Source organism: Eurosta solidaginis, chromosome 4 (assembly GCF_040869045.1).
Source record: "Eurosta solidaginis isolate ZX-2024a chromosome 4, ASM4086904v1, whole genome shotgun sequence".
Lineage (NCBI taxonomy): Eukaryota > Metazoa > Arthropoda > Insecta > Diptera > Tephritidae > Eurosta > Eurosta solidaginis.
Genome location: NC_090322.1, coordinates 230,916,349 through 230,930,312, shown reverse-complemented (window position 1 = coordinate 230,930,312; position 13,964 = coordinate 230,916,349). Strand labels below are relative to the sequence as shown.

Sequence of the window (13,964 nt, the reverse complement as noted above, 5' to 3'; positions counted from 1 at the left end):
CATTAAAGATATGGCACAACGGCACGCATAGCGAACTGCTACATTTTTTAACCAAAAAAGAAGACAGCCCATCAATATCTTTTTTTAAAGAAGATTGTAGGGACGAGATGCCAATAATAATATCTGATTCCGATACCAATAATGAACCAAAGTCCAAGGAATTAGCTGTATCAGAACCAACCCTAACATCAGAAATATTAAAGTCAACAACAAAATTAGATTTGAAAAAATCAGCAAAAAGGTTCACTGTTTCCACTAAACTGTTTGAACTAATGCCATTAAAATTGACAGAGGTTGGAATATTGGAGCAACCTTTTTTTGTACATTTACATGTATGGCACTGAGTTTACGTAAGGGCTCTGAAGTGTTGGGAAAGTAGATATACTCATAGTGGAAGCTCCTTTAAAACCCACATTTTCAATTTTTGTACTAGAGAAAACATAATGACAACCGAACTAGTAGTTATTTGATACTTTAGGTGTAGTTCTGAACCAGACATTTGTGTCACTAGTTACTGACTTCCCTACAGGGTAATAGAAACGTCAATATAAATCATTAGCTTTACCATTAGTCACCAATCTGTATGAAAATGCCATCACATCAGTATGCCACGCACGCAAAAAGCTTCGTATACCTTGATACCACAGGCATTCCTGTTTGGCGATTCCCTGCAGGTACATCGTTAAATTTCAACTGAGGAAGTAGTTTGAAATGTGGAAGCTGCTAATTTCTAAGTATTACACTGCGACTAGAAAAATCATCTTAGTTTTCTTGTCGTGGATTTATTTGGCTATGAGATTGGTTGCTCATGGTAACCTTCTAAAAGCATCAGATGGTGGCCTTGCGGTGGTCTATGCTGCCAACAGGGAAAAGATCTGAAATGACACGGGTTTGATTTCCGTATTTCGAGCCCCAGTATTTTTTTTTTAAGAGATGAATTAACTAATCGATGGGGTTGAAGGTTGGTTGCAAAAGTCTGTATAATTAGGCTCCAGTTTATTATACCTGAAATTAATAGAGATTTAATTATTCTTGCCTAATACCTTCGGCTACAAATAGGTATAGTTTAAGCTAAGTTAGGAACCTAGGTTAAGGAACAGCTAGTTGTACATTGTTTTGGTAAATTGTGTTGATTATTTTCTCCGGATAGTCGGAACGATATACTTACGACGCAAGAAATATTCAACAACTGACAACCATTTTGGATCGGAAGTGCACGACCAGTCTAAAGGGTCAGAGTGGAAGTTGTCAAATATTACTGGCACACTAATAATATTGCACGGTGTGCCTGAAGCAAGTTTAATTGAAGGGTCAAAGCACAACCCATTTTCTCGTATTTTATGGACCAAATTAAGTCAGATTCAAAAATTTAAGCTTTTTCTACCGAGCCGTTTTGAGAAAATTCGATTTAAATTTTGAAAATAGCAAAAAATCAGTACTAACTCTTTAATCTTTTTTGATTTGTGGTCCGATTTGGCTCATATTTGGAACACATAATACATACAAGAATATAAATCGATCTATGCAAAAAAATTGCCGCTAGGTGGCGCATGGATCGAGATATTCACAAAAATCGTATTTGCGGTCCGATTTGGCTCATATTTGGAACACATTATGCACACTTGCAGATGCCGTTCGAAGTGGGCATAAAACATGTACGTAGGTATTGTAGGAGAAACTGAAAATGAGCACGACGAAAATTGGAATGGAAGCTCGGTCTAAATGTCCCCTTAGGTAAATTGCGCCAGATGCTCATTTTATTTAACAGTTAAAGTGGTATTCTCTACCTAGAAGATGCCGTAGTGATCACGAAGCTTAAGTTTCAGGGTGGCATCGATAGCCAGTCATTATACTTCCCGATCCTCCTGTACAGCCTCGGCCAATCCGCGAATAGGATAATCAAATCCTGGTCCACATTTGTTTATCACACTCAGGAGATATACGTGGTGAATTCAGCTACAAGGGTGAGAAGTCTTTTATATCAGCGATGTACTCGAGGATGGTCAGAATTATTAAGTGCTTATGATAGTATGTGATTGTATAGGATTTATACAAAAGACCCCTTACTCCACCCATAACCGATCTAAGCACAGCTTCTATCCTTATGGACGTGAAAAATGTGTTTAGTGATACCTTCTAGGGCGGAACTTCATAGAAGTTAATCGGCTTCATTACAATATCGTACAGTTTAAGGTGACCACCTTTTTCGCAGCAACAATCCAAAAACCGCTTATAACTTGTGAATGCCACATTTTGGTTGCAAAATATTAAAATGAAAGATCGAAATATACAAAATTTCCTAGCTAGTCTCTAAAGCCTAAAGCACAGGCTTAAAAAAGTAACGTTGTTTGATACAAACTAGAAAGCATGTAGGCTAATGAAACTTCAAAAATTCACCACATAGTTTCCCACAAATACGTTCATGCCGTCATCCCAAATTTATACAAAGTTGCATCTCCTAGAAATGAAATAATGAAGACAATTTTAAACTTCAAAGTCCTGACTACCACGGATAAGTAAGGCATTTGAAATCTTGGCTGGACTCATAAATATTTTCAAAGAGCTTTTTTCTTCAAATCTAACAACATCCCATATAGAAGAAAAAATTATATTGTTTTGTTAAACAAGTCAGGAAGGCTAAGTTCGGGTGTAACCGAACATTACATACTCAGCTGAGACCTTTGGATACAAAATAAGAGAAAATCACCAGGTGGAAAAATGAACTTAGGGTAACCCTGGAATGTGTTTGTACGATGTAGGTATCAAATGAAAGGTGGTAATGAGTACTTTAAAGGGAGTGGGCCTTAGTTCTATAGGTGGACACCTTTTCGAGTTATCGCCGCAAAGGTGGACCAGGGTGAGTCTAGAATGTGTTTGTACGATATGGGTATCAAATTAAAGGTATTAATAAGGGTTTTAAAAGGGAGTGGCCCTTAGTTGTATATGTGAAGGCGTTTTCGAGATATCGACCAAATTGTGGACCAGGGTGACCCAGAACGTCATCTGTCGGGTACCGCTACCATGATTCCAAAGGCTTTTGATTTCGCCCTGCAGAACTTTTTAATTTTTTTATATTCAGCGTGCTTTGCACATAGAGTATATTAACTTCGACTGGATAACGGTTGGTTGTACAGGTATAAAGGAATCGAGATAGATATAGACTTCCATATATCAAAATCATCAATGTCGAAAAAAAATTTGATTGAGCCATGTCCATCCGTCCGTCGGTCTGTTCGTTAACACGATAACATGAGTAAAAAAAACACAAACAACCTGATTATTTTGTAAATAATACAACTAGAATGTTGAAATTTGACGTGTGGACTGATATTGAGACTCCTGATAAAAATTTGAAAGAATTTTTTAAAATGAGCGTGGCACGGCCCACTTGTGATAAAATCAATGTTACAAATATTATTAATCATAAATCAAAAATCGTTAAACCTATCATAACAAAATTCGGCAGATAAGTTGCGTTTACTGTAGGGAATGCTTTGAAGAAAAATTAACGAAATCGGTAAAGGACCACGCCCACTTTTATATAAAATATTTTTAAAAGGGTCGTAGACGAAAATAATAAGCTTTATCTTAGCAAAAAAGAGCGTTGTTTCACTTTTTAAATTGAAAGATAACATCAAATAGGAAAAACTAAAATTTTTGAAAATGGGTGTGGCACCGTCCCTTTTATGGCTAAGCAATTTTCTATGTTTCGGGAGCCATAACTCGAAGAAAAACTAACGGATCGCAATAAAATTGGGTACACAAATTTTCCCTATAGTAGAAAAATTTCCAGTTAAAATGGACGGGATCGGTTAAAGACCACGGCAGCTTAGATATAAAACAAGTTTAACAGGGTCGTAGATTAGAATAATAATCTATAACTTTGCAAGAAATAGTTTTGAATCAATGATATTTCACTTATCAAATTTTATTGTAAGAAGAATTGGGGAGAAATTTTTTTATAGGGGTGGTGGCCACGTGTTATGTAGAAAATTAATTTATCTGAAATGAAATGTGCACTTGAAGCTCACGCTGAGTAATTAATAATCGGTTACACCCGAACTTAGACACCTTTACTTGTTCTATTTAATGTTGTAGGTGTCAAACCCATTTTAAATAAGTTTTTTCTAAAGCTATATTTTGCGTCAAAAAACCGATCCAATCAACATGTTTCATCCCTTTTTTCGCATTTGGTATAGAATTATGGCATTTTTTTTTAATTTTTCGAAATTTTCGATATCAAAAAAGTGGGCGTGGTGATAGTCGGATTTCGCCCATTTTGGATACCAAGATGAAGTGAGTTCAGATAAGTACGTGAACTAAGTTTAGTAAAGACATATCGATTTTTGCTCAAGTTATCGTGTTAACGGCCGAACATAAGGACAGACGGTCGACTGTGTATAAAAACTGGGCGTGGCTTCAACCGATTTCGCCCATATTCACAGAAAACAGTTATCGTCATGGAATCTATACCCATACAATTTCACAAGGATTGGTAAATTTTTGTTCGACTTAAGGCATTAAAAGTATTCTAGACAAATTAAATGAAAAAGGAGTTGAATGTTGACATAATTTACTTATATACTGTAAAGATATTAAATTTTTTGTTAAAATTTGACTTAAACAAATTTTTTTTTAAAAAGTGGGCGTGTTCGTCATCCGATTTTGCTAATTTTTATTAGGCGTACATATAGTAATAGGAGTAACGTTCCTGCCAAATTTCATCATGATATTTTCAATGACTGCCAAATAACAGCTTGCAAAACTTTTAAATTACCTTCTTTTAAAAGTGGGCGGTGCCACGTCCATTGTCCAAAATTTTACTAATTTTCTATTCTACATCATAGGTCAACCCACCTAGTTTCATCGCTATATCCATCTTTGGTAATGAATTATCGCACTTTTTCTGTTTTTCGAAATTTTCGATATCGAAAAAGTGGGCGTGGTTATAGTCCGATTTCGTTCATTTTAAATAGCGATCTAAGATGAGTGCCCAAATTTCATTAAGATATCTCAAAAGTTACTCAAGCAATCGTGTTCAAGGGCAGACGGACGGACATGGCTAAATGAATTTCTTCTTTCGCCCAGATCATTTTGATATATATAAGTCTATAGATATTTCGATTAGTTTATGCCGTTACGTTGTATCGTTATGCGAAGGAAATTAATAATATACTCTGTGAGCTCTGCTCAGCTGAGTATAAAAATATTGTACAGCTATTGGTCCGGAATAAATATTTTCTTTTTGATTTAATGGGGCTTTGCGGCAGATAATTGAGAAGGAAAATTTAAAATTTTCTGTTTCCCCTTACGCTTTTCAACGCTCTTATGTCTTCCTCAGGGAGTCTGATAATTGCATTTTCAAAAGAATTTTATTAACAACAAACATAAATACAATTAAATCTTTTTTGTTAATGAATGGTTTTTAAATCAAAATTATCAGACTCCGTGACGTGAGAGAGTGGAAGAGGGAGGAAAAGGAAAATCTATGTTTGCCAATTCTCGGCCACATTAAAGAAAACAGATAAGTATAAAATTGACTTAGCTATAAAACTAAACTCTTTCGTTTGGAATGATGAATATGACAAAACAAGAAATAAAAAATTTAAAAAGTCGATCTTCAAAATGAATTTGTATTTGAACTTAATGGCGGCCGCTATGGTGTGGTGAAAGCAAGCTTCGCCTACCACTTCGAAGGAGCATGACGCAAATTGGAATAAAAGCTTTGCCTAAATTTTCCCGGATGTAAATCGCGCCAAGCATTTTTTTTAAATAAACAGGAACGAATTTAAATTTTCAAGACTCATCATCTGTTTATACTTTTGATTTAGAATGACAACTGGCCCTTTGAATTTGATGGTATCATTATAAATAAGGCTGCATAACTGTAAATTTAATAAAAAAAATTTTAATTTTCAGTTTAAATCCCATTGTCACCGGAGCCATACTGCAGCCACCACTCAAGGGCATACAGCTTCTGCTCATTATTTGCGCTATAATGTTTTTAACCCTCCTCTTACTGGGCCTAGCTGTTTCATATTATTGCCTGCGCAGCCGTCCAATACCAGTAGTGCGCCGTCTTCCAATGTCTATGGGAAGTGGTTCGGAAATCACTAAACTAAGTGGCAGTAGCATGGGTAATATAAGCGCTTTCGAAGGCGTTAAAATACCACGTGCCATCCCACCACTGGCGGCTGTGCACAGCTCATCAGGTAGCGATGGTGCGATCATACCTTCAGACTATCCAAGCGAATCACATTCCGAAATTGAAGAAATCGATACGAGGTAAGTATGTTGAAGTAGAAAGAAGTATAATAACTCACAAGAGGTTTGGATACAATATGTCTTAATTTTAAATAGATCACTGCCCTTCAGCTCAGCCGGTAGCTTTGATAATCGTGCATTTGTTCAAGAGACTTCTAGCATTTACAGCGATCACTATGGCCACACACAGGAAGTGCAAGCTGCCAATGCATTAGCCACTTCAGTGCCACGTCATCCAATTGCTATCAAAGAATCGCCCTCACCTAAATTCGATGTACAAGTGCGTGTCAAGAAGTCACCACCACCGCCACCATCACCCGTTACCTCAGATACTGAAAGTGTTGCAACGCTACGTACAGATCGTAATAACCTTTCGACCATTATGGAAAGTCGAGAAGACCGTGAGAGCGTTATGACTATGGACTCACTGCCACCACAAGAAGAGACTGTACATACACAATTTACATATGTTCCTGAATTACATCCGGCACCCACACGTACTGTAGAAATGACACCACCGCCACCACCTCAGCCTGTGTTCTCTGTTTATGCACGCACTCATCATGAAATGGTCGACGGACGTCAGGAGACTTGGTCCGATTTCACAGATGTACCAACTGTTAGTGAGGTCACCGATATGACTTCAGAAGCACCCGATATGCATTCCGTTGGTGAGATGGTCGATAGCAGCCACTTCTTTGAGGCAGAGTATCTACCACCTGAACCACCAATTGTAGTCAAGAAACCACAAGTTACATCACACACTGTGGATGATGTATACTTGCGCACAATAACCGAAAAGAAGACCATCGAAGATATTGAAAGTCATAAGCGACGTGTTACCGAATATAAGGCAAAACCAAAACCATTGCCACCACAAATACCAGATCCAACATGGGATGTTAAAATACGTAATTATCCCACCGAACGCGAACAACAACGTTGGGAGAACTTTTCTGATATCTCAAGCGCATCTGGCATGACTCTGACGCCAAAGATGGAACGTTCCGAATTAAGCTTGCCGATTGTGCCTAAAGAGCCACTACAACAAATCTATGACAATAAAGAAAAATTGACAAGTCCAGAGTTGGTGGGTAATATGAAACCCATTGAAATGCCACCTGAAGATAAAGCAGTACCTAATTGGGATGTGCTTATACGTATTTTAGAAGAACCAGAATTTTCAGAAATTGATGATGCCAGTTCAGTGCATTCTAGTGTGCACCCACTCACACGCTACATTAGCTATGATGATAAAGCCAAATGGAAGGAGATTATTACAACAGAATCATCATTGCGTACAATGCTCACCGAGGCAGTAGTGCGTGAAGATTTCGAACGTATACGTCAAGATACACGTTATGAGCGTATATTTGAGCCACAAACTTGGGATGTTATTATACGCATTTTGGCACCACCACCAGAGGATGATGCCGATGTTGAAATGCGTGCACCAAAACGTTCAAAGAAAACCCAACCATGGGATACACGTTCGCGTCGCAGCTCCTTGCCAACTCTGTATGAGTATGATAGTGACGGTGGTTCCTCAGTGCGCACAATACGTCAAGATCCCAGTACGACATTGCGTGATAGTAGTTTTAATATTCAACGTTCACGTCGTTCATCACGCACTTCATATAATACAGATCATAATGATTTCCGTTCAATGTCAGAGGTAACAGTCGATTTTGGACGTCCTGATCATTTGGATAATGTTTCTGATGCAAGCTCATTCTATCCGATGCAGTACTACGATGATGATGACAGACGCTCGTTCAATCGCTCCGTAAGTCATCCATCGTTAGCGCGTTCAGCAAGCGAATTTACCGAACATTGGGCAGCGCCAGATGAACTTTCGTCGCCGGAAGCAACACCCAAATCGCGACGTTCCCAACTATTGGTAAGTGAATGTGAATAATGAAATGATAGCAAATGGATATGTAAACATTGTTGCTCGCTGTATTGGTGAACTTTGACTGTTAAAATAAGATAGATTTAAGTGATATACTAAATGGGGGTATATAGTTTGTTAGTGTGAGAGTGGAGCGTGCGATTGATAGTATGCGCGAACACAGAATGTAAGCGTAGTTATGGTCACTACAATAAACATAATATGGTTGATATGAGCGAAGTAAATCAATTTGTTATCGAAGTTGTTCGTTTGGAAAATGGGTGTGTTATCTATTTCTTTTCGACGAGTTATAGGTCTGTTATAGATGTATTCAAAAACAGGTATACACGGGTTATAGATTTGTTATCGACGTGTTAAAAATTTTCTATCGATAATAGTTATTATTATTGAGCTCCCAAAGTTACCAACTTGTTAGCGAAAAATTAAACATTACTTATCAAAAAGGTAGTGGAGTATATTATCGTAAATTTATAGATAATTTGTCGAAAATCTATCCGATAATTAACGCAAAGTTATCAGTTATTGCTCGCCATGTTACCACAAAGTCTAGAAATCAAATGGAGTATAACTCTTGCCAACAAGTGCTACTTGGGACTAAGTGAGCAATTGAAAAGTAAAATCCTCTCTCTACGAGCAAAAATCACTGCTGATGTATGGCGCGGAATCATGGACGGTGTTGCTTTTTGAGTTATACCGACGGTGATTAAGGAAGGAGGAATAATGATAGGATGTTTGGGCTTAAGGCAGATATGATGATAGTGCAGTGAATAAAAACCCAAAGGCCTGTTGTTGTTGTTGTTGTTGTAGCGATAAGGTTGCTCCCCGAAGGCTTTGGGGAGTGTTATCGATGTAATGGTACTTTGCCGGATACAGATTCCGTACGCTCCGGTACCACAGCACCATTAAGTTGCTAGCCAGAACATTTCGGGAACGATTTATGTGGCCACATTAAACCTTCAGGCCATTCCCTCCCTCCCCACCCCCAAGTTCCATGAGGAGCTTGGGGTCGCCAGAGCCTCGTCTGTTAGTGAAACAGGATTCGCCGTGGTTAGGTGAGGTTGACAATTGGGTTTGGAGAAGCTAGTATATATTGCGCTGGCAACCTGAAGGGTTGCGCTACACAGCCCCTTGAATCTGGTATTTTAGTCGCCTCTTACGAAAGGCATACCTGCCGCGGGAATATTCTGACCCCATAACCCGCTGGGGTCCCAAATGCCTCGCTGGCTAGGTCATAGTATGCAAATGAACGAAGACGCTCCAGACAAGAAAGTGTTTCAGTCGACACCGCAGCTTGGAAGTAGAAGAAAAGGGAGACCTTCGTCGGGCCGGGAGAGGTAGGTGGAGGAAAACTTGACCTCTCTGAATTCTCTCAATCGGCGTCAGTTATTCCAAACAGGGATAGATGGCGTGACTTGTTACGAAACAGGAAAAATCGCCTAGGCGGTTAAGCGGCATTTAATTATGATGATGATGCTTAATAATAACTTTTAATTATCGATTAGTTATCGAACATTTGTCACTTTTTAATTGAAAATTTATCGATTTTTTATCAAAAAATTCTGATTTGATTACGAAAATTTATCGGTTTCTTATCGCAGTGTTACCCATCTGTAATCGCATTTTTTTTGGATTTCTGATTGACGCCTCATCGGTCAGTTATGATACAGATACCGTTAAAACTTCGATACAAAATCGATAACACATCTGTAGTCCATCATTTAACATGTCGCGATTAAGCGATAATAATTCTCCATTAACAATAAACCGAAAATAAAACAATAACTTGTCAATATCTGTTGTTAACGATAAGGTCGGCCTTAAGCTCTTCTGAAAGTGCCCAAAATTACTTGTCTCTGGCAAAGTTACCTTTGTTTTTTTTTCTATTTCTACCCCTAAGCGAGCGTTAATTAACTAAAGAAATTATGTTTGCTAGTCATCTACATCTTTGCACATCGAAACACGCAAATACTTGATACTTGCGCCTTATTTTTTGTAGTTAGATTGTTTTGTGAAGAAAAAATAAGTTTCCAGCTTTTAAGCGTTTTTCTTTATGTATGGAAATGTTAATGGACTATAAATAGACTCAAGACTCCCTCCAGAAAAAAGTTAACAATTGTTACAAAAACTCATTAATTGTTTATCTTCTGGACTCCGAAATGTTACTGCCTTTGAGTTGACTACAAAATCAGTTATTATTTCATGATCATCATCGCCAAAGAAGTTGAGGAAGCCATAAAACTTGCTAATACATCTTGGCTATGAGCGATTAAAATATTTGTCGCTCGTCTTCAACCTTTCTTTGCCACTTTCGTCATCCCTGAAAAATGTTGGCTTTTAACTGGCTTTGAATGTATGGCAGATAGGGAATATTTTACTAAAACACTTTCAAATATAATTGCTGGAATAGGCTAACTCATAATTTGACTGAAATTAGTTGACTGCTAGTTACAAGTAGTGCAAAAATAGCCAAGTCTGATGTTTTTCGGCCCACCTTTGTTTCGTTTAGTTTAGAAATAAGTACGAGCAAATTTTAATCTAAAAAAATCACCATTTTGAGCAAAGAAATTTTACAATATTCCTCTTAGATAAAAAACGGATTTAATATAATTAAAATTTTAATATTTATCTTCTACAGACCACTTTCCAATCACGAATACCGGCGCCACCACCCCCACCACGTTCCGGTAAAATTGTGGCACAAACCCAGAGTCAATATGTGGAGACACATCGCAGCACACACTATCATACAGAAAACGAAGCAAAACGACCACGTGAATGGTGAACGCGTGAACGTGATGAACACAAGGCATAAACGTAATCACATATATGTATGCATAAATGCATTAAAGTCCACAAGCCCTAGAGCAAAATAGAGAAGAAATAGAAGTGTAGAGAAACAAAATAAAACTACTAACAACACTTAATGTCTTTTAAACAGACAAAAAATGTCATTGCCAATCACTGCAATGCGTGTGAATAAAAACTCAAACTGTACATACATACACATACGCGCGCTTTGTTAGTGTTATATATAATTAAAATTAATACTTTTTATTTATATACCCTGTAGCGATAATCTCTAGTTAAAAACTGGTGCGATGGTAGTGCATTCGGATCCCTTACTAGTACGTCCTATATCTCTTTTCCATGCTTTCAACTGGTGAATTTAAAATAGCGATATCCAAGGTGGTGGAAAGTAGTAGTTCCGACACAGATAAAAATTTTCACTTTTTAAATAACTTCGAGCTAGAGTAAAAATTTATTTTGAGATCTATTTCTCTTGTTGGTACTTTTTCGTTGGTTCCGAACCAGACCGAAATTCTACATATTCCCTCTTTTACGATTTTGTTCCCTTTTTCGATAGTTCTTAACCACTCAATAAATATCTCTTCAATAGAATAATCCCCGAATCGGGCTAACACTGCTTACAAGATACACATGCGTAAGGCAAATGCTTTAAGGTGTGCGAAAAGAAGGTCGAAGCCCCTTTTAGCTAGTACTTAGTTTTTTTTTTGTCAATCGAACATTTATCAAAAATATGTCCATTTTTGAACTAGAGACAATTTAGTTACTACCAAACTATTTCTTATTTGGTACTTTGGGTCTAGCTCTGAACTAGAAATTGGTATCACTAGTTACTGACTTCCCTACAGGGTATGTACATTCATATTCACCCCTATTACGGTTGTCAACGTCAACCATCACTTCGTATTGTCATCGACATCACGTCGTATCAACAACAATGTCACGTCAATGCATAATTGGTATTTACTAAGGCAATGTATTGATGTCGACGTGATATCGATAAAAATACGATCCCTAAATTTTTGACAGTTGTTTAGTTACAATTTGTATTGAGTTCATTTTTTGTTTAGTGGACAAATTGACCTCGGTATTAATAATCTAAATGCGGAAATAAAAAATCCTTGAAATTTCATAAAAACCTTTTAATGTCATTTGGTACGTCTCCTTGGGTTTTTGGACGTGTTTTAGCAGTCGACCGCTGCCTTAGAACAATACTACAATTCTACTAAACTGACTGTTGTTGGTTATTTTGACTATTTTCTGAAATTGAATGAAAAATTAATAAACAAGAAGCATAAAAATCATAAAAAAGCTTATTTTTTGAATTTTTAATAGCTGAATTCTGTATTGCCGCTCTTGTCGTCACCAAAAACTGTGTCGACAAATTTTGTGTCGCATCACGTCAACACAACTTCAACATTGTTTTAGCCAATACCAAAAAAGCGTCAACACTCGTCAATAGTTATCGACGTTGACAACGCCGATACCAATTCATGAGCTTCGACACTAATTTTCTCACTATTGATAACCGTAATATGGGTGATTGTATAAGGAATATAGATGTGTATATACATGTTGCCAACATATTTAAACATAAGCAAGTATTGAGGTCCTTAAGCCTACAGATTTATACATAAATATATATTATAACGGTATATTTACACAAAAACAGTGCCAATTAAAATAATCCTGCTACGCTACGTACTTACTTAAATTAAAAGATAATAATGCCACTTCATTATATTACATGCACGCACATATATCCACGTGTGTATGTACATATGTATGTGTACTTATATTTAGTAAATATGAAAAACAAACAATTCGTTTAAAGCCTTATAATTACTTATACTCAATTGAATTTAAAATTATGTATGTACATTGAGATATAAATTACTAGACTTTTAGGTACTTAAATGAAATGAAAAAAAAAGAATATATATATATATAAATAAATAAATTACTAATTATAGTGCTTAAGTACATTTTTTATGCAAGTTGTGAATCGAAACTTAATGTGTAGACGCAATTTCAGAAAATTAAAATATCTCAACTCATTCAAATTTGCGAACTCCTCTAAATGCCTGTAAACCAGAGACATTTAAAAGAACTTCGTAAAGCAGTGGTGCACTCGAGGGCTTCGTAGAGCTTCGCAAATTTCTACAGCGCTCACCTACATGTCGTGTGTGAGTACCGGCTGAGATTCAGCAGAGCAAGCAGTGAATCGTGCTTCAAGCAGTGAACATCTAATGCGTGAATTCTATGCACAAACATTCTCCATATGAACACATATTACTACAAAAAAAAAACTGCGTTTGTATTCGAAGCTCTGCCAGCGTTGTGCACCACTGTCGTAGAGCTTCGGAAATTTATTCGATGCTCACCTACATTTAGTGTAAGCGCAGCCACTGAGAATCAGAAGAGCAAGCAGTGAATCAATTTTCGCTTGTACTGCAAGAAGTGAAAATTGCATGCGTAATTTCTGTACTGAATGAGTGCATAGTGTTACCAGAAATTTGTTGAACGACCAAACTGAAAAAGCCAGGACCTATGTTATAAAGTAACTCCGTTCTTTTGGCTACTACAAGCTTTCTAGGAGCTAGTATGCCACTTCTTGCTTTCAGATCTGATATCTGTGACTCTGCTATCACCTACTAGGCGTAATTATAAAGCATGAAACGGCATAAGGCGGTATCTAGTCAGAAAACCCGCCATAAGCCTATTTTAACTAATAGTAAATTTTTGAGTCTAAAGTTGTAAGACCAGCATATGATCTTTGATGTTTTGAATCCCTGCGCTTGGATCCACGCTTTTCCTCCTTGGTTGATCATATAACTCTTGCATTCTCTTAATATCGTTCAATCTTATTGGGACATCTACGGTGCAAGTTTCGTTTTAAGAAAACTCATTCGCATATGTCCTGAGACACAATATAGATGTATGATTCGCCCTATCCCTATTCTTTCCACAGGCTGCTTACACT

The 13,964-nt window shown here is 37.1% G+C and overlaps 1 protein-coding gene across 12 annotated transcripts in view; it reads left to right on the top strand.

Moving 5' to 3' along the window:
* pot (papillote) overlaps positions 1–12,961 on the top strand; it is a 163,956-nt gene extending 150,995 nt beyond the window's left edge. For all 12 annotated transcript variants that reach the window (XM_067785018.1, XM_067785013.1, XM_067785011.1 and 9 more), the window contains 3 exons: positions 5,920–6,285; positions 6,361–8,164; positions 10,812–12,961. In XM_067785018.1, the coding sequence (XP_067641119.1) occupies positions 5,920–6,285; positions 6,361–8,164; positions 10,812–10,958 (2,317 nt within the window). In that variant the 3' untranslated portion in view covers positions 10,959–12,961. The remainder of the gene's footprint in view (positions 1–5,919; positions 6,286–6,360; positions 8,165–10,811) is intronic.
* The last annotated feature ends 1,003 nt before the right edge of the window (positions 12,962–13,964 follow it).